General features: G+C 57.7%; 1 protein-coding gene across 2 annotated transcripts in view; it reads right to left on the bottom strand.

Moving 5' to 3' along the window:
• NHERF2 (NHERF family PDZ scaffold protein 2) overlaps positions 1–20,931 on the bottom strand; it is a 33,161-nt gene extending 12,230 nt beyond the window's left edge. The window contains exons 1-2 of one of the 2 annotated variants that reach the window (XM_066329913.1): positions 20,517–20,931; positions 16,018–16,263 (exon numbers count right to left, since the gene is read on the bottom strand). In XM_066329913.1, coding sequence (XP_066186010.1) covers positions 16,018–16,263; positions 20,517–20,726 — 456 coding nt within the window. In that variant the 5' untranslated portion in view covers positions 20,727–20,931. The remainder of the gene's footprint in view (positions 1–16,017; positions 16,264–20,516) is intronic. The other variant, XM_066329914.1, reaches the window with a different exon arrangement.
• Between the last annotated feature and the right edge of the window lie 2,446 nt (positions 20,932–23,377).

The raw sequence follows: 23,377 nt of genomic DNA, 5'->3' as shown, positions 1-23,377 counted from the left end.
CTCCGGGATTAGGCAGAGCCTGACACTCCCCTCGCTCCCCCCCAAGCTCAAGGCACGCAGCCGCTGCCTCTCCTGCCAGCTCCGCTTCTTTTTCATTTTTTAATTTTTCTTTTTGACCCGTGCCAGCGTTTCCCTGGTCGTGTTTTGGGAAGATATTTCCTAAGTTCCCGGGGGATTTCAGGCTTTGTGAAAGCCAAGCAGTGCCCACAAAGCGTTCCCGGGAACAGCGGAGCGTTCTCTGGATGTCCCAGGGAAGACCCCGCTCCCGAGGAGCCTCTCACACTGCAGCGCTGCAGAGCCAGCTTCGGATCGAGTTACATTCACATGGATGCGCTAAAGCAACAAAATTCAGCTCCCTTTTTTTTTTTTTTTTTTTTTTTTTTTGGGGTCTTAAAAAGCCAAAAATTGCACCCACAAAAAAACCCAAAAAACCAAGCCAAACCAAAACCTAAAAAAACCCAACCCAACCGCCCCCCCAAAAAAGCCAATAAACAAAAACAACCCAAAAAACAAAGAAAAGGAAACATTCCAAAATGAGCAAACAAGCAAAAAAAAACCCCAAACCCCTCCAAAAAACAAACGACAAAACCCCAAAAATCAAAAACAACCAAAAAAATCCCCAAAAAACCAAAATGAACAAACAACCCCCTCAAACCCAACTAAACAACCCCCCCAAAAACAAACAAAAAAAACCCCAAAACGCCATCCCTCTCCCCCCCCAAAAAAAAAAAATAAAAAACCAACGAAACTAATTTTTTTTTTTCCCTCTCTCCAGGAATCCAGGCACTTCCAGTGGCCGCTGATTTTATGGGGTGGATTAAACAGGGCACACTCCATCGCTGTCTGTACACCCCCAGGAATGTCTGTGCAGATAAATGCTGCCTGCACAGTGAACTGCACTCACACCCCATCCCTGGAGCTGCAGCTTGGGGCAAACCAACAGCATTTTCCAAGGAAAAAGGTTTCGGAAGCACAGCTCAAGCTGGTCCATTTTAAAATGCACAAACAAGACGTTAAATAACAATGAAACGCTTTCAGTAAAATTTAAAAAAAAACCCCCATGATTGGGTGTTGCCAGCTCTCACAATCTCATGGCAACTCTTTGCAGCATCTGATTTTTTATTTCCCTTTGAGTTTCCAGCGCTGGAACTGAGGTTCCTCAGGGACACCCCTTGGCTCGTGGGGTCACCTGGGAACACCCTGGGGCTCATTGCCCCACTCCCTGGGGGTCCCCAGAGATCCCCTTGGGTGCCCCAGCACCGGTTCTGTGTCACCCCTGCAGTGACCAGGATTGTCCTTACCTGGGGCTGGTGGCACAAACGTCACCAGCTCTGATTAACGAGGGGTTTTCACACTGTTAATTAGCACTTGGCAGCCTCCATGAAAACAGAATCCATTCCCAGAAAGCGCCAAAAGGAACCAAATTCCCCTCCTGGGTTTTGGGGGGCAGCAGAGCAGCCCCTAAGCTCCGTTACCAACCAAACCCACCTGATCCTACAAAAGCCCCTCCCCAGATCAACACCACGAGGCCACCAGTGCCAGAGACCTTCCTGCTGTCACTGCTGAGCCAGCCCTGGACAAGGATGTCCCCTGCTCCCCACAGCCCAGTGTCACCACTGTCCCAAAGGACCCTGACTCACAAAACCAACCTGCACCCCCCCAGCCTGACCCTGAGCAGGAATAGGGATTAAAAAGAGCATTTCAAAACCAGCCCAAAAAGCTGCAGGAACATCCATGGTCTCTCCAGGATGCCACAATGCCAACCCTAACCCTAAACCTGGACTGTCTCCAGCCCCTCATGCCCACAATGGGCTAAAAGCCTTGGAAGCCACAGTTTTAGTCCAGGAATATTTATTCCAGGACTAAAACACCAGTGCCAACGTGGACACTGGCTCTCCTGGGTCCTCCAGGAGAGGAGGAGGAGGAGGAGGGAGAGGAGGACACAGACACAGAGCTACTCTAGAGGCCAAGGCCATTGGTACCATCTGCCCTGGGATCCCGGTGAGTCCCGGCTCCTGCAGTGCCTCGGCCACGATGTCACCCAGCCCTCAGCACGGGGGGCACCCCAAACCTCCTCCCGGGCTGAAGGGACACTCTTGGCCAGGTGGGAAGGGCGGGCTGTCCCACGATGGGAGCAGGAGCTGCTCGTGCCCCGGAATGGGGATTTGCTGGAACTGCCCCAAGCTCGGCTCCTGGGAGTGCCGCCCATAATCACCGGGATCAGGGCTCATCCTGCCCTAACTGAGCCATAATCGGCTCAGCCCCGCCTGGGACCACCTCAGCCCGCTCCCAACACCAGCCTGTCCCCCCATGCCCACCCCAGGGGCTTTGCCAAACAGCTCCAGTCTGCCCAGCTGGGAACTGCAGCACCTGGATGCACTCCAGGCTCCACCTCACCCAGGACAGGTCAAACCTTTCCATGCCTGCCTGGCAGAGCTGGAGAAAACCCAGGCAGGAGCATTCCTGCCTAATTTACATTGTTAACATACTTTAGGTCAGCTGCCCACGGTGTTTCCTCTCCTTTCCTGTCTGGTTTCAGTCAGAAAATGGCTCCTTTGCTCCCTCCAACACAAACCTCAGTGGCACAAGCCACCAGGGTGGGAGACACCAGGCTCCTGTCCTGCCCTGGGGACACTTTAGGACCTGGAGATGTCCTGAGGGGACAGAGAACACTGCTCAGAGCCTTGGTGTCCATTCCCACTGTCCTGCCTCCAGCTGGGACTTCTCCATCCCCTGCACTTTGGATTCTCCAGTGCAGGCAGCAGCACTGAGGGATGCAGGGGAGAGGATGCACAGCCACCTCCAGGTGACATGGAGCAGAAATGCAGGATCCTCACCCCAATCCAAACCCCGGCAGGCAGAGGAGTGAGAGGCAACACTGGGAGTCTGGAAAGAGCCAAGGAAAGGGAGAAACCGATGCAGAAAAGGGGCCCAGGGGCCACTGCACCACCAGAACAAGGGACCCCATTTACACCCCTGACAGGGACACCCTCCCTTGGCAGTACTGGTTATACTGGGAGCTGAGCCGAGCCTCGGGCCAGCTTTAATTGCCACTATTATTACCTCAGTTCTGCTGGAAGCTCAAAGGCTGCTGCCTGTGCACGGATTTAGGGATGTGCTTAACTTTAAGCAGATTTTTGTCACCAGTCTGGGAAGGGGAGGGGTGAAACCTCACTGTCTTCCACGCTGCAAAGATGAGGAAAGCTGGGAGAAACAGGAGCCCTCTCCGTGGCTGCCAGCAGTGCCCAGAGCCCTGCTTGCCATGAGAACCAGGACAGTTTGGGATGGTGCCACGGCTGGAGCGGGATCGCTGTCCCCATTCTCCTCCGTGCCAGGGATCCTCCTCTCCCCTCCCCTTCCCCCAGGAATGACTCAAGTTTCCCATTAAAGCAGCACCAGAAAGGGGGGCTATTATAACCCCGCATCCCCCAGGGCCAGGGGACCTCGGTGACACTTGGAAAGGGAGACAGCAAATCCCAAAGAAGCCTCAAAACCCACCCGGAGAGTGGGGCTGGCTGAGGGAGGGGAGGCAGAGCAGCCTTGGGTCTGCACCGTGGGGAGAGGACACAGCAGCTCTCCCCCCATCCCCAGGGCTGGAAAAGCAGAGCAGGGATGCTCCCGGGGCATCCCAAGCCCTGGCTGGTCCTCAGCTCCACGCTGGGATGCTGCGGCCCCCCGCACGCTGCCGGGGAGGGCTCGGGGCTCATTCCTTCCCTCCCTTCTCCCCTCCCTGCCGGCCCACACGTCTCCATCCCCCAGCTGGAGCCAGCCAGCGCCGAGCGGGCTCAAACTCCAGATGTTGGTGAAATGCTATAAATAACAGAGGGGGAAGGGGGTCGGGGCTGGTGGGACGTCAGCCCCACCGAACGCAAGCAGATGTTCCTCCCCTTCCCGCAGGGCCAGAGCTGGGACTGGGCAGAGGGTGATTCCAGCAGCCAGAGACCCTCCCCAGGCACAGGTTTTCCACCAGCCAAGAATAAATCCTTGGGCAGGAGCAGCAAACAACCTGTTTCCATTTTCACACAGCCACAACTCTGATTTCCACCCAGCCCGTTCCTGAAGTGTTTCAGCTCCAATATCAGTGGTTAAAAGAGGAAAACCTCACATCACTCCTCCAACGCAGACCTGACAGCCCAGAGCCACTCAGTGCATGCTCCTTCTTCCCAACAGCTCCCACATTCACCTCCCAGCAGGACAAAAGTTTCAGGTGCTCCCAGGGACTGCAGAGTGCCCGTGGTCACCCCTACCCTGGAGAAAAGGATCAGCACAAACGTGGCTGAGCTGACACCAAAAAGTTTTTGGCAGAGCCTGCGATCACCCTAAACTCAGCGGAGTTACCTTCAATATCAGCAGGAGGAGAGCAGGGTGCTGCAGGCTCCTGATGGTGACAGCACAAACTGCCTCACCTCAGTGTCACATCCTTGTGTCACCACCAGGCCCCTCACCTGCCTGCTCCCCAGCACAAGAAATCTCTTGCATTATTCAAATTACTCCAATTATTTCAATTGCTCCAGCGGAGTTTGAGCCATAGAAGCATTTAAAAAAACCCAAACAGGTATTTATTTCAAGAGCAGCAAACATTGAGGTATGTGCTGTTGCCCCAGCACCCTCCTGCCAGCCTGGGGGGCTGCACCAGCACACACCCAGTGCCCTCTGGATGCATCCCACCGCTTTCTGTGCCAGCAGGCAGCACAAAGGCAGCGGGTGAGGATGGCAGTGAGTGATTCCAATTAGCAATGGAACACGTCCAGCCACGGCTCCTCGGCAGGACCCACGGCCAGGCTGCAGCTGAGAGGGTAATTTGGAGATTTCTGGGATTTTTTTGATGACAGTCGCTGCGAGGAAGAGGATCAGCCATGGATGCCATGGAAAACCCAGACTGACAGCACAGCTCCTTGAGCCCTGGAGGAGAAGGATGATGCCCACAGCAGGCACCAACCCTCAGCAGGGTCCTGGCCGTGCCCTGAGCCCTGCAGCCCTTTTGGACACACCCGAGGGGGTCACTGGTGCCAGGGTGGTGCAAAAGTAATCACAAACTATTAAAGAGGCCCTTCACCATCCAACATCACCACAGCAGCAGCAAGAGGAGGTTTGCACCTTCCCTGTGCCCTCCACCAAAGTGTCCCAGCTCAGCCCCAGGCCTGGCCCTCAGCAGGTCTGAGGGATGCAGAGCTGTGCCAGCACCCTGCCAGGGGCTGTCGTCCCAGCAAAGTGCCAGGCAGCAGAAAACAAGGGCAGGAAGGAGGTGGAGGGTGTGGAGGTGCAGCCCACACTGCCAGCCTGTGGGATGGCACCATTCCCACCCCAACACTGGGAAAAGCAGCTCCCTCACGGCTCCCACCGGGGCTTCACCTCCACAAAACCTCCTGCCAAAGAAACCAGAGCTCACCTTTCCCCAGGGCTGCCCCCAGGCCGGGGGTAAGCCGGGGATTTGCCCCTCTCCGACATCCCGGCGGCATTATGGAAATCCCTGAGCACAAAGGGACCTCTCAGCATGGATGGGGCTGCACCGGGCCACATCCTGCTTGGCACCTCGTGTCCCCAGTGGGGAGGGGACAAGCCCTCTGAGGGTCCCCCATGGGCACATCCCTGCTGTGGGGACACCAGCTCTGTCCAGCTGATTCCCCCCCAGATTTATCCCCTCCAAGGGAGCTGTCCCAGCCATTCCCTGGCAGTCCCACAGGCTGGGGACTTTCTCAGCCACAAGCCAAAGGAAGCAGCACTTTCTTTCCCCCCTCTTTTGCTGGCTTTGGAGCAGACTCAGACAGCAAAGGCACCCACGCTCTCCCCCCGGGCAGGGCTGGAGCCAGCAACAGCAGCACAGGCTTGGCTGGAGCAGGGAGCAGCTGGCCCAGCCCAGGGAGAGAGGGAGGGAGGATGGAGGAGACCGAAACCGCCACGTGCACGTGTTTTTGTGGAGAGAGAGACGACTTTTCCAGCAGGATTTGCCAAGGGAGCAGGCAGCCAGGGCACCAGAGAGCTCCTCTGCTCCACAGGGATCAGCTCCATGTGGGTCCTGGCAGGCTGGGGTGTGCCCAAGAGGAGAAACAAGGAATCTCCATTCTGGATTTAAAGGGATGTCAGCAGATCCAGAGGGATCTGTTTTCCACTGGGTGGGAGGGAAAAGAGCATCGGTCACTGAGCAGGGCTGGAGCTGTTGGAACAGGGAGAAAAGTCCTTCCCACGCTCACCACGAGCCCCCAGGCGAGAGGAGGGATTGCTCTGGACAATGGGAAGGCAGAGGGAGATGCTGGGAATGAACTTCCCCAATCCCACAGTGTTCCCTCCCTTCACAGGGGCTGTGCTGCAGCACACAGCTCGTGTCCCACTCTGTGACACCCCAAACCAGAGACCTGCCACATCCTAAATTCCTGCCTGGAGCCTCCTGCACAGGGCAGAGCCCCGGGCACGGCTCCCACCGAGCTCAGCATCGCTTCCAGCCGGGGCTGTGCCAGAGCCGGCCACCTCCAGGCTCTGCCCTTCGGCCTCCCCAGCTGCTCCTGGAGGCCAAGCCTTGAGCAATCACTGAACATCGGCTGAAGCCGGCCCCATTCCTCGCCCGCAGTGACCCCGGGTCAGGAATCCAGTCGTGCAGCTTTGTGCTCCCACGGCCCCGGCCGGGCACCGCGGGCTCCCAGGAAAACCCCTGGAGCTGGAAGGGGCTCAGCGATGCACCAGGCACTGCAGGGAGCACCTCCCACCCCCGAGAACACCCCGGGACAGGGAGGCTTCTTGGGAAAGGTGTTTTCTCAAGGACTGAGGCTGCTCAGGCTCTGTGCTCCCGCTGTTCCCAGTGCCAGGGCTGTGGGACCACGGCAGCACCGCACAGCAAACCTCAAAGCCACCAAGACCTGCCCGGAGAGCCTGATTTTTGGGGATAGGGTGGAATCCCAGGGCCCTGCAGAAAGCCAGCTGTTAGTCAAGGCATCTCGTTCGGAATGGGGAAAACTGCTGTGCACCCCAAACCAGCAAGGACAACAAATCCTGCTCCTCTCCACGAGCCCCCAGACCTCCACCCTAGAGGAAGAGCTCCTGGGTGCTACCCTCAGCCTTGCAGAGCCCAACAAAATACATGCAGGGTGAGGAGGAAGGCACAAACCATCCTGCTGTCCCTTTAGGGCTGGTTTTCTCCTCCTGCTCTGCCACCAAACCCAGCTGTGAGTGAGGGCTGTGCTGGGCACGGGGCAGGGGGACAGATCTGCACCCCCAGGCCGGCCCCTGCCCAGGAAGGGGGAGAACAGGCTCTGCTCTGTGGACTGCTGGGCGCAGGGAAGTTCAATAGTTTACTCCCAATATTTGTCTTGGCCGGGCAGCCCAGCTCGCAGGAGGAAATGGGGCAGGGGGAGGGCTCCAAACATCCTCTGCATTCCTTGTAACGAGAGCAAAGCCAGCGCCGGGGCACCCGCGCTCGGGGTCACCCAATGTGAGCCCTTTTTGTGTTTAGAAACGCTGCAATAAAACATCCAGGGGTGCAATTTTCCAGAAAGCAGCAGGGGGGTGAGGGGGGGCCTCACTCCCAGGCTCAGTTTGACACGTAAACCGCTCCCTTCCCCCAAAAACCCCCAAAAGTCACAGCTTCTGCACCAAACCTGCTGACCTGGGCACAGCACACAAAGCCTCCACTTCTGCTGGGGTTCCCCTTGACCTGCCCCTCCAGAACTCGACCCTGCTGTCACTGCCCCCATTGCACAACGCTGGCACCAGCTCCATCCCTCCACGGTACTGGGACACACGGGATCAAACCCAGACTTGACACAATCAGGGACCATCAGGACAGCTCCAAAAAGGACATTTTTTAAGCCAAGCTCCTTGAAAACCCGGGGGTCACAGACGATGCCCCTTGCCAGGGAGCTGGGTTTATCTCCAGCTGAACAGGGCTGGGGCAGATAAAGGGGCTGGGGTGGCCCTTGGAGCCCTGTGAGCCACATTCCTGGGGCAGGGGAGGATCTCCTGTGATAACCCCAGAGCCAGAGCCTGCTCCTGCTGATAAACCTGGGCTGAAGGGGGTGACATGCCAGTCCTGGGGCTCTGGGCACGCTGCCACCTATGCCTGTGGTGGGGGAACACAGAGCCCTGAGAAAAAGGGAACAGCCCCAGAACCAGCAAGAGGGATTTGGGTGCCCAGCACACCCCACCAGCCGCTCCCAGGGGGCTTTGATCCCACATTCCAGCACCATACAGGGTGTCCCACATCCCCCTGGCTCAGCCCCCCAGTGCAGTGCAGCCCAGCTGCCAGACAAGAGCAGGGAACTCTTCGAGGCAAAGCCAACCACTCACCCGCTTAGAACTAATTAGGGCTTGTCTTAATTAAATCCTGCTAACCATGAACACAACCCCAAGGCCAGAATTAACTGATTTACCTGGGATGGCCTCTGGCTGCTCGTGAGGGGCTGCTGGTCTGGTGGGAAGGGCTGGACACAGCCAGGCAGGAGCTGCCAGGGATTGGGAAGAGCCCCTGGAGCCCTTCCCCAGGGCACAGCATCAGTGCCCAGGGAATGCCAGCTCAGCCAGGTGCCAGGGCCACATTCCCAAGGGTGGGAGCTCAGGCTGGAGCAGAGGGATTAGCCCTCCCACCACCTTTTTGTGCTGCTCTCGTGTCTTTAAGGGGATTAGTCTCCGTAATTCCACGAGAGGGTTTAATCACAGAACACCCTGGGGAGCAGCAACCCCACTGCAGCACAGGGGGATGGAGAGGCCCAGGAATACATTTGGACACTCACTCACTGCTGCTCCTGGTCCCTCAAACATCCCTGGGACAGCTCAGTGCCAGGCTGGAGACACCCCCAAGGGAAAGACCCACAGTCAGGCAGTCCAAATTGTGCAGCCCTGAGAAGAGAAGGCTTCAGGGAGAACTCAGAGCCCCTCCCAGGACCTAAAGAGGCTCTAGGAGAGCTGGAGAGGGACAGGGGACAAGGGCTGGAGGGACACGGCACAAGGAATGGCCTCCCACTGCCAGAGGGCAGGGCTGGATGGGACACTGGGGAGAAATTCTCCCCTGGGAGGGTGGGCAGGCCCGGGCACAGGGTGCCCAGAGAAGCTGTGGCTGCCCCTGGATCCCTGGCAGTGCCCAAGGCCAGGCTGGACAGAGTTTGGAGCACCCTGGGACAGTGGAAGGTGTCCTTGCCCATGGCAGGGGGTGGATTAACTGACCTGCCCCTTCCACCCCAAACCATTCCAGAATTCTCTGCCTACTGAGCAGCTTCTTACCCTTTCACAGCACTGGCACCTGCAGGGAATTGTCTTTCTCCCCTTCCCAGTGCTCACAAAACTACTGAAATTTGGCTTTCACAGACTCACCACTAACAAACATCCCACACCAGCTTCTTGTATCTGGAAACAAACACCTGCAAAGCTTTAGTGGGAAAAGAGAGACACTGAGCCAACACAATCCATCTCCACGTCTGGATTTGGTCTGAATGTGCACAACAATGGAACCAAAACATTCAGGAGTCCAGGCAAAACGTAACGAAATTAAATTACAATATGGATCTTGCCAGAAAGAATTATGTCAACACCTTGAGGTTCAATTCCTTATTTATGGAGACCTGTGGACGTGGAGGAAGCCTGTACTGATCATGAGTTTAATTTTTAAATTGAAGCAAATATCCCAGCCTGGAATCTCCCACCAGCAGTGCCTGTAAAATCTCCATATGCAGAGGCAGAGCAAAGGACTGGGAGAGAAAACCAGCTCAGAACAGACCTTCACTTCCACCCTGAGCTCTTTTACAGTGCTGGGTACATCATTTCCCCCTCACAGCCTCCTCCCCCAGACGGGAGGGCAGGAATGAACAACACAGAAATGATGCCACGTTGTCAGGGCTGTGAGCACCCAATGGATGGTGTTTTATGGGTTAAAAAGGGGCTCTTTAGAACCTCTTTTGCAAGCCAGGTATATCTGGAAGCCTTGGCCCTCTCCAGCCTGGGAATTCACACTGGAAGTCAGCAGCACGTGGCACCTTTGCTCCACGTTTCCTTTCCCACAACTCCAGCACCTTCCACCCCGGTGGGAGCAGCCCGGGAGGAGCTGGGATCCCCCCACAGCCACAGCACCACCTGAGGCAGCAGCAGGTCCAGATCCAAGCCCTGGGAGTGATTTATCCATCCACACTGCACAGCAGCGCTGGGACAGCCCTGGATAAGCAGCTGGGAATGGGCAGTGCCTTCTCCAAAACTCACTCGGGTCTCGGGAATAAACAGAAAATCCAGAAAAAAACCCCAACCAACCAAAAAAAAAAAAAAAAAAACCCTCCAAGAAAACCCCAAACCCAATATTATTTTAAGGTTTCCCCTGCCATGTGAAGCCCACGAGCCTGAGCAGGCTGGAGCGGCTCCAAGGGATGGAGCAGAGGCACAGCAGAGGCTCTGTGCAGCTGCCAGGGCACATGCAGAAAGCCTCGCCGCTGCCAGAAGATTTTTAATTTATTCTAAAACCATTTAATAGTTCTGCCATTGAACAGAACCATCGGCAGCTGGCTGGGAGCCCACGAGTGAGCTGGGTTTGATGGAAAGCTGCTGGAGCCCATCCCTGAGAGCCGAGTGGGGCCGGGGAGAGCTGCACTTTCCAGCAGCTCCCATTTAATATCAGCCTCGCAATCGTTCCGAGGGAAAGTTTTTGATTACTCGAGGATGCAGAAAGGGATCAGCGGCGGCTGGACCACCCGCAGCAATGCCGGGTGTCGGCAGCATCAGCGCCCTGCAGCCGGCTCCGGGCTGGGAGCAGCACCCAGGGAGGGTCCCGGGGTGACCCCACTGTCCCCTGGCAGCGCCAGGCGTCCCTGGGGAGCGTGTGGCTCCGGGAACAAAGGCTCTTGGCAGGGCACGGCTCCTCCCGATGCTAATCTGCCTGTCGCCTCCCACCCGCTTTGTGTTTCACTAAAAATACCGCGGCGGAGGAAGTTTGTGCTGCGGGGTGGATGCTCTCCTCCCCGGGAGGGGCTTCCTGAGCTGCCCCGGCCCCAAAATAACCCCCAGCCCCACTCCTGCTCTGCCCCGGCCCCAAAATAACCCCCAGCCCCACTCCTGCATTGCCCCGGCCCCAAAAATAACCCCCAGCCCCACTCCTGCTCTGTCCCAGCAGGGCCAGGCTGGAGCCAGGAGACGCCTGCTCATCCCGACCAGAGCTCCATAAATCCCACTGCCGGCCCCAAACTCGGACCAAAAGAAGGGAACGGGGTCAGTGCCCGGGGACAGGCAGTCGGGGCTGTGTGGGGCACCGGGCTGGGGCTGCCCCATTCCCAGAGAGGGGATCCGCAGGGGTTTGGAGCCTCCCAGCCTCTGCGGCAGCACGAGCACCCCAAGTCATCACGGCATCCTGGATCCGCCCCAAATTCCACACGGAATGGTGTGGATGGAAAGGGATGTCCAAGCTAATCTCGTTCTCCCCTTCCATCATCCCAGGCTGCTCCAAGCCCCGTCCAGCCTGGCCCTGGACGCTGGCAGGGATGAGCATTTGCATCCCCGCGTTCCTCAGGCCCCATCCCCGAGGTGCCGAGCTGGAGCAGCTCCAGAGCCCACCCCCAGCGCGGTGACACGCGATGCCACAGCCCGGCGACATCAATAATGCAGCGGGGTCAGCACCAGCGTCCTCACTGCTCCGCCCGACTGCTGCCGCTGCTCCGGGATTGAGGCACCGATCCCAAAAAGGGATCCCTGTGCCACTCCCGGCTGAGCTCCCACAGCATGCAGACCCCTCACGGCCACGGCAGTGCTCATGGCAGGGATTTTGGGGCTTCCCTTCCCTTCCTCATCCATCCCATGTCCTCAGCCAGGAGCAGCCCCACGCTGCGGGTGCACAGCTGGCTTTGCAAAGAGGGGGTTTATAAGTAAAAATGGGCAGATTTTTACTTGAAAATTTTACGTTAAAACTTTTACTTACACCCCCACGGGCACAAACACAGCTTCCCCTCTGCTCTGCCCTCTCAGACCCGCAGCATCCCCAAAACCAGCTGCCGTGGGAAGGGCAGGGAATGCCCCAGGACACAGCCACAGCTCCTCGGGCTCTGTGCCCGAGGGTTCCCCCAAACCTCTCCCTGCACAGCAGGAACCTCACCCAGGCTGTGCCAGGGCTGAGCTTTGCCATCTTTCCCTGCAGACCCAAGCCTGCCGTGGGGAGTGGAAGATGCTGCAGGGAAGTGTTTTAATTCAAACCATCCACTTATTTATTTATTTTTTAAATTGCATAATTGCTGCAGACATTTCTGCTCATGTTTGGTTTTATTACATCTTTGTGGTTATTCTACAAGCCCTAAATTTTGGGCCTCAACTGAGTTGGCAAAGTGCTCCAAAAACATCTGTCCTGACTTACTCCCCTTGCAGCGCTGTGGCAGAAGAGACATCACAGCACGAGGGGTTTGTTTGCAACAGAGCAAAGTTCTTCCTCCTGACCCAAAGAGAAGGGTAAATATTCATTGCCTCGAGGCCAGCACTGACCCTACACCTGGTCCCAACAGGCACCCAGCCCTCATCCTTCAGAGAGCAGCACAGCCAGCCCCAGACCTGCAGGAGGCTCAGGAGCTGCCACCACCCCCGTGTCACCCCAGGGACACCACCCTGCTGCCTCCAGTAATCCTAAGGTGACACATCCCTCCCCAGCACAATCAACAACCAGCCACTAATTCCCCCCCATTAAAATTCCCAGACTCAACAGGCTTGAATCCAGCAGCTCCAAGGCGTGCGTTTGTCCTCCAAAAGATAAACTTTGGAAAAGTTTATCCTTCACAAAGGCTGTAAAGGTCCCTTTGCACACCCACCCCCTGCAGACCAGAGCGTGGAGGAAGGGAATTGCATCACTCCCAACGCATCTCTTTGCTGTTGTTCTTGTTTCTCCTACAAACACACCTGGAGAAGGCAGCAAGTCCCAAGGACAGCCCTGATGGCCATAACGGGGTCCCAGTGCCAGCACATCCCTCCCAGTGCCCGGCAGGAATGGGACAGCAGAGCCACAGCCCCTGCAAAGGTGCTGCCAGCCCTGGCCAGGACACCTGCCCACCTCTGGAACGACCAGCAGCAGCCAGGTGAGGTCCTGGCAGCCCTGCAGCTCACCTGCCTTTTACACAGCACCAGCAGAGGCATTCCATGACAGCCACCCACGGCCCAAAGGCACCTCTGCCATTACAGCAGCTCACACACCCAGCACCTGCAGCAGGCCACGCTGGGACCCCCCAGCCCTCACCTCTGGACCTGGGAATGCAGGAAACAGCCTGGTGGCCACCAGAACCTGTTGGGGACAGGGAGGACACAAACCCTGCCAGAGGACAGAGTGGGACAAGGCACAGGAATGGGCACAGCTCGGTGGGACAGGGCAAGGCAGCCCTGGCTCCCTGTGCCACCACAGCCACACAAGGCACGAGGCCCCTCGGTGCTGGGGACAGCAGAGCTGTGACAGCCACAGCCGCTGGCTGCCAGCCCTGCCGACCTGCTCCCCGGGCAGGATTTTAAATACGTGCTGAATTATTCATGGCATCACCCGAGGTTCCTGGAGCACCAGGTCCCTGCCGGGGTGCACGGTGACCTCCCCACCCACGGCAGCTCCAGGGTGGGGGTCACCCCTCTTGGGAAATAAATCTGGGGCAGCCCTGGGGGCTGGCAGGGCTGTGCCCACCCTCCCTGCTCCACCACGAGCACCACAATTCCCTGCTCGTTTTGTTTCAGTTGCTCGCCTCCTCAGGCTGCCCTGAACAACCCCGGCCTCAAATCCAGGAAAACTCCAGCCTTTCTATAAACAAACGCTGCTGACAAAAATGCAGCTCCCTGGGAGCAGCCTGCAGCATCGGCCCCAGTTCCCACAGGAGCAGGTTGGGGCCACAGGTCTGCAGGGGGGAAGGAGCCGCCTTCTCTCCTTCACTAAACACCTCGAGGAAAGCTCAGAAAAGCCTTAAATCTGGCTGGGGACAGATCTCTGAGTGTATCCCAGCTGTCACAGCCCCACTGCAGCAGCAGAAATCTCCCAAACCTCCCCACACTTGGGAGCTGCACATTCCAGTGCCTGTGGTCTGCTGGGGTAGGGTCAGGTTTGAGCTGCCCCATGGGGGGACACAGTGCTGGGGGCTCACAGGGCAGAAATCAGGGTCCATCACCTCTTATCCACCATGGCCTGGCCTCCTGCTGCTTTGGGAGCCAGCAAGAGGGACACACCAACCAGACCAAGAGCCTGGAGCAGGTTTTACCACCTTGAATTCACAGAAGTTCTGGGTTGGAAGAGACCTTCAGGATCATCGAGTCCAACCCAGCCCCAACCCCTCAACTAAACCATGAGACTGAGTGCCACATCCAGTCTGCTTTAAACACATCCAGGGATGGTGACTCCACCACCTCCCTGGGCAGACCATTCCAGTATTTTATCACCCTTCTCAAGCAGGATGGCAAGGTGCAGGAGCAGGATGCAGCTCCTGCTACCCCTGACCTCACCCCAGAGTCACACACGGCTCTGGCACAGAGAAGTGACCTTGGCCAGGACAGCTGGCAGTGCCCAGCTCCCCTGAGAGCTGCTGAGGCAGGAGCAAAGCACCCCAAGGTGCTCAGCAGCCCATCCCCACAATGGGGAAATCACCCCTGGAGTCAGCTCCCTTTGTCCAGCCCAAACATCAGCTGTCTCCAGCACAGTGAGCACTGAATACCCAGGGAAAACCTCTCGGAGGGGAACAGGGGCTCTCCTCCCCACTCCCACCCCAGCCCTGCTCTGCTCTCCCTGTCCCACCCTCTCCTTGGAGGAGCCAAAGCCCAAAGGCCGGAAAGGACCGTCCTGTTCCCCGGCCTGACTTCCCGTCAGCTCCGGCTGCTGGATCCCGACCAGCACAGGGAACGCAGCAGGAGAGGAAATGCCCCGTGTGGAAAAGCCACCCTCTCCCTGGGAATGGCTCCAGCCCCCCGGGGAAACACAGCCACCAGCACCCTCACACGGACCTTCCGACAGCTTCAGACCAGGCAGCAAATCTAAATCAAACACTGCCTTCCATGATGCATGGAGGAGCCTTCTCTGCAAGATTCCAACCAGCTCCAGAGTGAGAGGACCAGGAGTGAGACCCCTCTCCTGCCTCACACCAGCATCACATTTATCTGCACGGGGGGGGGTTCTGCACCAGGGGCTCCTGAGGACACAACACTTTCCCGATTTTCCCATGGATGTCCTCCTGGCAGCTCAGTGGCCACTTCTGAGCCAGCATTCAGCCACTCCGAGGGGACAGAGAGAGACCTGGCACTGCAGCCCCCCGCAGGGCCCCGGGGAGGAGGAGGAGGAGGATGCCCACGGCAGCTCCGTGCTGAAGTGGCTGTTGAGCAGCACAGAGCAGTGAGCACAGCAGGAGAACACAAAGAGGAGGGGACAGATGACCCCTGGAGCAGGGCTGGAGTGCCCGGCCCGGCCACACACCGCCCACACAGCTCCTGCCATTCCCACCTGGAGCAGGGGCAGCCCGGAGCCAGCCCCGCTATCAGCCCGGCACAAGCCTGCGCCGTCTCCTACAGCCCCGGCAGCCATGGAAACTGGACGTTTTCCACCCCGAATTCCTTCCCTTCTGGAAAGGAGTTTACCAATAAAAGGCAGTTAGCGCAGAATCACAGCCCAGACCCCTTAAAAAGAGCCAATTTCTCTCCTATTTCAGAAAAAAAAAAGCTGCGAACGCCTTCGCCCCAGATGTTCCCTCCGTCCTGCAAATAATGCAAATAATGGAGGGAGAGAAGCTCATTCATGAGCTGCAGCTTGGCCACAGCCCTGCTCCGGGCAGCCTGTCCTGGGTCAGGCTGAGATCCAGGCTGGGACACCAGCTTTGGCTGAGGCACCGTGGGGTCATTTGTCCCCAGGACTGAGAGCCCCCCACAGCCCCCCCAGCAGCTCAGGAGACCCTCGGGGGTACCAGAGGGGAGGGAATGCACAGCCCCCAGCAGCCAGTGCTGCTTGGAGTGAGAGATTCCAAAGGGCAGCTCGGGGTGTCAGTCACACCCAGCAGGGGTTTATCTGATGGAACAAAGAGGAACAAGAACCCAGGGGGTCCCACCCTCTCCCCACATCCCCACCCTCACCTTCCTGCTGCCGTTCGAGGAGAAGCTGTGGGAATGCCTCTGGAGGTTGCCCCCGCCCAGGTCCAGCTGAGGCTTCCAGACCTCTCCGTTGTCGCTGGCCAGGCCCTTGGCAGGGCTGAGCAGGATCCCGTTGTGCACCATGTCCTCGGTGCAGGTCAGCCTCAGGCTGCACAGGTACTCGTCTGTCTCCTTGTCCACCACCAGCAGGCGAGTCTCCGTCTCCACGGCCTTGATGCGCTGCACGACCTGGCAACGACAGGGACAGCTCAGCTGGAGCCCCAGGGAATGCTCAGGGGTGGCAGGAGCTGCACCTAAGGGCCAGCAGCTCCCCCACAATGCTGCAGATCCAGCCTGGGTAAAGGTTTGGGGTTCCAGCTACCGGTGATGGGGCAGGAATGCAGCTTTGGGAGATCCCTGGGGATGCTCTCCCAGCCCAGGAACCGCAGCCACACAACAGCTCTGCCCAGACCACCTGTGATCACCTCCTGCTTATCCAAGAGCTTCCAGAGCTCTCAAATGAAATGCTCTCCCTGTGCCACCCTCTCAGGCCAGAAAGGACCACCCTGTCAGTGTATCCCAGCTGTCACAGCCCCACTGCAGCGGCAGAAATCGCCCAAAAACCCCACACCCAGGATCTGGCTGGTTCCTTCCAGCCCAGGTCCTGCAGCTGTGCCCAGACCACCTGGGATCACCTCCTGCTCAGTGAAGAGCTCCCAGAGGCTGTCACTGCTCCTGGAGCACCAGCAACCCTCTGCCTGGCACTGTCCCGTGGAGGGACAGCCCAGTCTGTCCCACCAAGAAAACGCCCTCATTTCCTCAATCCAGGGTGTCTTTCTACTCCCACACCCACGAGCCAGGGGCACAGGAAGGCTCCAAACACCAATGTGGGTGCTGGACTGTCCCCCACCACACCACTGTGCAGGCCAGGGGTGGATTTGGGAAGGGAAGAGCCCAATCCACGCATCCATCCCCAGGGGACCAGCAGAGGTAAGGGGAGGCAGCGCTGGGAGCAGGAGATGAGCCCGTCCCTGGCAGGATCCAGCTCCGGGCAGGGCTGAATGGGGACATTGTCCTGCTGTGCCCAGCTCCTTCCCAGGCATCAGAGGCTGGCAGAGGCTCTAACAAGCACTGGAGAGCCAGGAGGAGCTGATCCCACAGCCAGGCAGGGGGCAAATCCCACCAGAGTGGGCTGGGATGGAAACAGGGAAAATCCAGAACATCCACAAGGAAAACACCTCCAGACTCGCTGCTGGCAGCCACTGAGGGCACCTCCTCCCTGCACAGGCCTTCATCCCCAGGAGGAGGAGGGGTGGCACTGCTGCTCAGCCACCATCCCCAGCCATGGGGTGGCCCTGAACACCCCAGACGTGCTGGAAACCCCCCAAAAGCACCCTGGGGCTCCTTGCAGGGCTCTGATCTAGGTCACACTGGCCAGACACGCCAAGGTTAGAGCGACAAATGAGCCTAATACGCAATTAACCAGCGTTTATTTACTCCCTGCAAGCTCCACTCAAGGTCAACAGAGCTGGTATCTGCAAACAAGAGGAAAAAAAAAAAAACAACCTAACATAAAAACAAACCACAAAACAAAAAACCAGCCTGCAAGAAATTTACAGGCTGCAGACAAGGCTGACAAGGCTGAAGTAACTCATCCACTGCAGCCTCCGTCTGCAGGGCAGCGATCCCAGGCTCCTACCCATAACCAGCCTGGAGGGTGCTGATCCATCAGGCCCACAAAATCCATCTGCTCCCGTTCAGATCCGTTTACATCTGACATCAGACGGTGCTGCTGACACCAGCAGTGCCCGTGCAGGGACACTTCTCCCACAGGGGCCCTGGCAGCAGCAGCAAAGATGCAGATGGGGAACGTGCTGGCCCGGCAGTGACATCCCCTACACCCCATAGCTGGGGTGCTCCAGGCAGCACAGAGAATCACAGGAATCCCACAGACTGCAGAGGAACTCAGAGGGCCCACAGAAAGTACCAAAGCTGGCGTGGAGCAGTGCTGGGCTCACCCCACGGCCGAGCCCCCCAACAGCCAGAGCAGTGATGGAGCCAAGGGCCCATGAGTGCCAGGAGCTGGGCCAGGCAGGGATGGAGAATGGCACAGAGCAGCCCCTTGCCCCCTCCCCACAAGCAGGATGAGCAGAAGGGGCCGTGAGGAGCCCCCCAAGGCAGCAGGGATCCCCGGGCACCGAGCAGAGGCGGGAGGCAAAGCAGCAGCCCCCAGCAAGGTCCTGCCCAGCACCGTACCCGCTTCCGAGCCATGCTCCCCGCCTGGAGTCCTGCAGCCTTCTGGAGACAATGCAGCCTCTCCCCTGCTCATCTGGGACCTTCTCAGCACCCGACCCAGCCCCACGATTTCCGCAGCTCCACCCAATCAGACTTTCAGCCCTGGCGACAGCAGTGCCGCCCGGCAGAGCCCCTTCCACCCTCGCCAACAGCAGCCCAGGAAGGACTCACAGTGCCCGTGCCCACCTCCAGGCTGCCAGGTTCCCTGGGGACAGGGACACTTTCCATGCTCCAGGCACAGCAAGAGGGCAGGAGCTGTGGCTCTGCCCGGCTCTGAGGAGCCCAGGATGCAACTTTGAGACATGAAACGCCCCGAGAACACGTTCTGCCTTCACCCCCTTGGGCAAGGCCAAGGAAAAAAAAAAAAAACAAAAACAGAGAACAAAGACAAAAATGCTGCCAGCTTCGGCTGGAAACACAGTTACACCCAAACAGCAAGGCCTTGTGTGCTGCAGGCTCGGACCTCATGCACATGGAGAAGTGTTACTTGTTCAAGGCTGGGCACGAGGAAGGGCCACACTGAGGTGGCTGCTCAGAGCCATGGTGTGACCCGCCAGGGCATCGCCCTTCCCACAGCCCATCAGCGCTGGGTACTTTTTGGGGGAAGGAAGAGGTTCTTGTGGTATTGAGGCAGGAAAAAGGGGCGATCCAAGAGCAGGCAGGGCTGCTCCCGCTCCCACCTCTTGCACTCTCACAGATCCCAGTGCCACGGCAGCCGGCGTGTGGCACCGAGTTCCTTGACACCCTGGATGGGACACCCTGTTCCAATCACTGCTCTGCAGCAGGGAGAGAGTGCCAGGGCTCTGTCCTGCTGCCAGCGGCAAAAACAAAAACAAACAAAAATAAAATAAAATAAAAAAAAAAAGGAAGAAAGAGAAATTTCCCCCTCCCATTTCACTTGACCTACTGGGATGGCCCAGCACGTTTCAAAGACACAGCTGGCTCTGCTATCGCCCGTCCCCAGCAGCCCAGAGCCAGCAGGGAGCTCTGGTGGCTTCCAAGGCACCACAGGAACACAGCTCTCCTTCCTGCCCAGCCACATCAAAGATGGGGATCCTCCTTCAAGGGGTTTGAAATCACACACAGGACAAACATCAACTTTCACACGGCTGGCTCAGACCATCAAAACAGACTCAATTAGCCAGGAAACCCCACCAGGCTCACGGAGAGGAGTCCACTGCACTTGGTTGGAGCCACCTGGAAGGCTCAGCTTCACCTTCAGCGACATCCACACCTGGGGCTGAGGTCTGGGAACACATGGACCCCCCAAAACTCTGCGGGGTCGAGGCACATCCCAGCTCTGCCCCCACGCACCGCTGGCAGCAAGGCTGAGCAGATGTTTTAAGTTACTAAAACACTAAATCCTGCAGAGCCCCAGGAGCCACGAGGCAAATTGTGCCCCTGCCAGGCTCCTAGTGTCCAGCAGGACTGGAGCAGCCTGAACCACACTGCTTGTTTGGGTTTTTTTCCTCCTCATTGCTTATTTGTTTGGGTTTTTTTCTCCTCATTGCTTGTCTTTTCCGCATTTCTTGGGTTTTTTTTTTTTTAGATTAAATTGTTTGACAAATGCAAATTTCAGCCTTACAAGCAGAAAATGCCACAGCCTGAAACAGCTTCTGTCTGAGAGCAGAGAAACAGCACCCTCGGACCTGCCCAGTCCCAGCGTGGTCAGGAAGAGCCACGACTCCCCTCGGAGCGCTGCTATCGCTCCCCGACCAGCCCAACCGCCCAACATCTGCACAGCTTTATCGGCACATTTCAAGGCATCTTCCCACACTCCGGGCTGCACAAGCAGGCGCAGCTCGCCCAAAGCAGCCAAGAAAACCCACAGCAGAGCCGGAAATAAAAGCCCGGGTCTCCCCATTCCTTTCCACCACAGATTGCATAACGCAGGCAGAGAGCCCTGCCCAGCCCCACACACCTCCGGCTTTCCCACCTTGACACGACTGCAACGACGTCCTGCGCCCCGAGCCGCGGGTCCCGGGGCACCCAAAGGCCCCCTGCAGCCCAGGCCCGGCAGCCGGGGGGGCACCCACCCGAGCGCCGCACCCACCCCCGCTGCGCAGGCCGGGGATGCTCCAGCGGCGGTATTTTGGGCGAAACCCCCGCAGGGATGCCGGAGCCGGGCACAGCCCCGCTCGGCGGGGCGCTCGGTGCGGGGGTACCCCGGCGCCATCCCCGCTGTCCCCTCCCGCTCCTGCCCGCACCTGGTGATGTGTCTCCTGCTCCACGTTGAGCCCGTTCACCTCCACGACGCGGTCCCCGGCGCGCAGCCCCGCCGCCTCGGCGGGCGAGCCGGGCTCCACTTTGCGGATGAACTGGCCGCTCTTGCCTTTCTCGCCGTGCAGGTGGAAGCCGTAGCCGCTCTCCCCTTTGAGCATTCGGCACAGCCGAGGCTTCAGCTGGTCCTTGGCCATGGCCGGCGGCGGAGCGGCGGCGGCGGCGGGGCTGGGCGGGCGCGGGGCCGCTTTTATGGGCGGCCCGGGGCGGGCTCCGAGGGGCGGGCCGGGACCGGGGCCGGGGCTGGCGCCGGGGCCGGGGCCGGGGCCGGGGCCGCGGCCGGCGGTGGGAGCGGGGCAGCAGCGGCGGGGCCGGGGGCCGGGGCCGGGGCGATGCGCAGCTCGGCCATGCTGCGGCTGCCCCGCGGCACCGGGAGCGCGGCGGGCGGGGACGGGCGGCGGGACGGGAGGGGACGGGGCGGAGCCGCAGCGAGGGACGGGGCGGGCGGGGTGAGACCGGCACCGGCATCGGAACCGACACCGGCACCGGCATCGGCATCGGAACCGGCCCCAGCGGCTGATGGAGCCCAGGGACCAAAACCCTCCCAGCAGCAGCGATCTGCTTGGATCCCTGTGGCACAGGGTGCCCAGAGACGCTGTGGCTGCCCCTGGATCTCTGGAAGTGTCCAAGGCCAGGCTGGACAGGGCTTGGAGCAACCTGGGACAGTGGAATGTGTCCCTGACCCGTGGCAGCGCTGGCACTGGTCCTTTGAGTCCTTTAAAGTCCTTTCCGACCCGAACCGTTTCGGGATTCGATGGCTCCCGGCAGGGAAAGGCTCCCTCTCCATCCAGGCTGACCCTTGGAGAGGCCACCCGGGTTTCACCTGGGCTGAGCTTGTTTAATGAAGCACAGAGATCCTCGTTTTCACCTTCTTGCATTCCTCATCTTCATTTCCTTGAAATATTTTACAAAGAGGACACGACCCAGAGCGGCTGTCACAATGATGGCCCTGAGTGTCACATTCCTTTGACACAGGTTCTCAGGTCTTCTTCTGCACTTTCTCCTTCCTCAACAGCTTTCCCACCAGATTTTACAGTGCTGAAGCAAACACAGCAGCCAGCTGGAAACTGGAAATAAAAGGCTCCAGAAATTAATATTGATTTACTTTTAATGTGTAGTTAGCTTAAAAACACTGACTTCCACTGCAGTTATACATAAAGTCACCCTTAAAACCCTTGAACCAAATGACGCTTGGAGGACTGTATCCTGAAAAATCACAGCATTATTTATCTCTGCCAGGTCTTCCCACCTCATTCCCTGCAGGCAGTGTGGCTCTGGGAGCTGCAGCTGGGTGGGGGGCACTGGGTGCTGTCCCTTGGGGTGTCTGTCACCATGGGGTGAGAACGGGCTCAGCCCCTGGCTCCAGACACACTTGGCAGCCATGAGGTCACACCAAAGGAGATGTGACGTCCCACCAAGGGAGATGTGATGTCCCACCACAGGAGATGTGATGTCCCACCAAGGGAGATGTGATGTCCCACCACAGGAGATGTGATGTCCCACCAAAGGAGATGTGACATCCCACCAAGGGAGATGTGATGTCCCACCACAGGAGATGTGATGTCCCACCAAAGGAGATGTGATGTCCCACCACAGGAGGATGTTTTAGTCCCACCAGTGACGGTGCTGTGGCTCCTCCACTCCCTGTGTCCCTCCAGCAGCGCTGACCTCAGCACAAAGCCCTGGGTGACACCAGAGGAAAGCTGAGAAACCCAGAGGCCGTTTTATTTGCTGTACAACACAACTGCTCCCTTGAGCCTCTTTGTGGAGTCCTGAAGCTTTTTATCAGGCTAGAGGAGTGCGAATAATTGATTTTTCCACTCACTGGCTAAACCAAAATACTGCAGGGAAGGGGGGAGGAGAAGGAATTGTTTCAAGTTTATTTGAACCAAAAAGTTTTTCTTTTGATTCGGCGCAATAAAAACACGGTGGGAGAAAATCTTTCGGGTGGTCAGAGTGAATATTTTAACCCTTTTGAATATCTTTTTTAAGCCCTGGGAGCATGAAAAAATTGAAAAAATAAATAAATAAAAAAAGAAAATATTTCAGAAAGGGGAGAAACAGTTGTTTGAATTTTTTTAAAAATGCTCTTTTTTAAGCACACGCATTTTCTTAAGCATGCCCTGGATTTATTGATTTTTTTTTTTTTCAAGCTCAGTGTCTCCAAAAGTCATTATTTTCCCCCCAAACCCCATCTTTTTATTGTAGAGAATGTAGGGGACTTGGTAGAGCCCTGACTCAGCACTGGATCTTTGCCTGAGCACCTTGTGAGCCGAAAATGGAACATTTATTTAATGATCCCTCTGCTTTGAGGGCTGTGGTTGTGCCTCTGGGGAACAGCTCCAGGCTGTCCTGCCTGTCCTGGGACACAGCTTGGTGCATCCCTTGGCACAAACATGGATCACAGGGAAATCCTGTAATTTTTTCACTGCAGCCGATGGAGAAGGGGCTGGAAGGAACATAAAAATACATTGTGCAAATGTGCTTCTTTGCAAGGTACAAAATCCCTTTGGTTCTTCCCATCCTGCCTTTTCCCATCCTCCCAAGTCTCATTGAAAACAAAATGAGAGAGCACACAGAGGTTCCTGCAGCCTGGAATGACAGAGCCTTGGGTAAATCCAGCAAATCCTGCTCAGGCAGAAGTTTTCCATTTAAATTTCTGTGTGTTTTCATTCAGGCAGATCTTTAAGTCCAGACTGGGCCTGCCTGGAAGCACAGGCAGTCCAGGGACCTGTGAGTTCAGTGGCTTGGAAGGGTTTGGAGCTCTTTTTGGTTGACATCTGCTTCC

This window comes from Sylvia atricapilla, chromosome 15, assembly GCF_009819655.1.
Source record: "Sylvia atricapilla isolate bSylAtr1 chromosome 15, bSylAtr1.pri, whole genome shotgun sequence".
NCBI lineage: Eukaryota > Metazoa > Chordata > Aves > Passeriformes > Sylviidae > Sylvia > Sylvia atricapilla.
The sequence above is the reverse complement of the archived record's forward strand: the minus strand, read 5'-3'. Positions and strand labels throughout refer to the sequence as shown.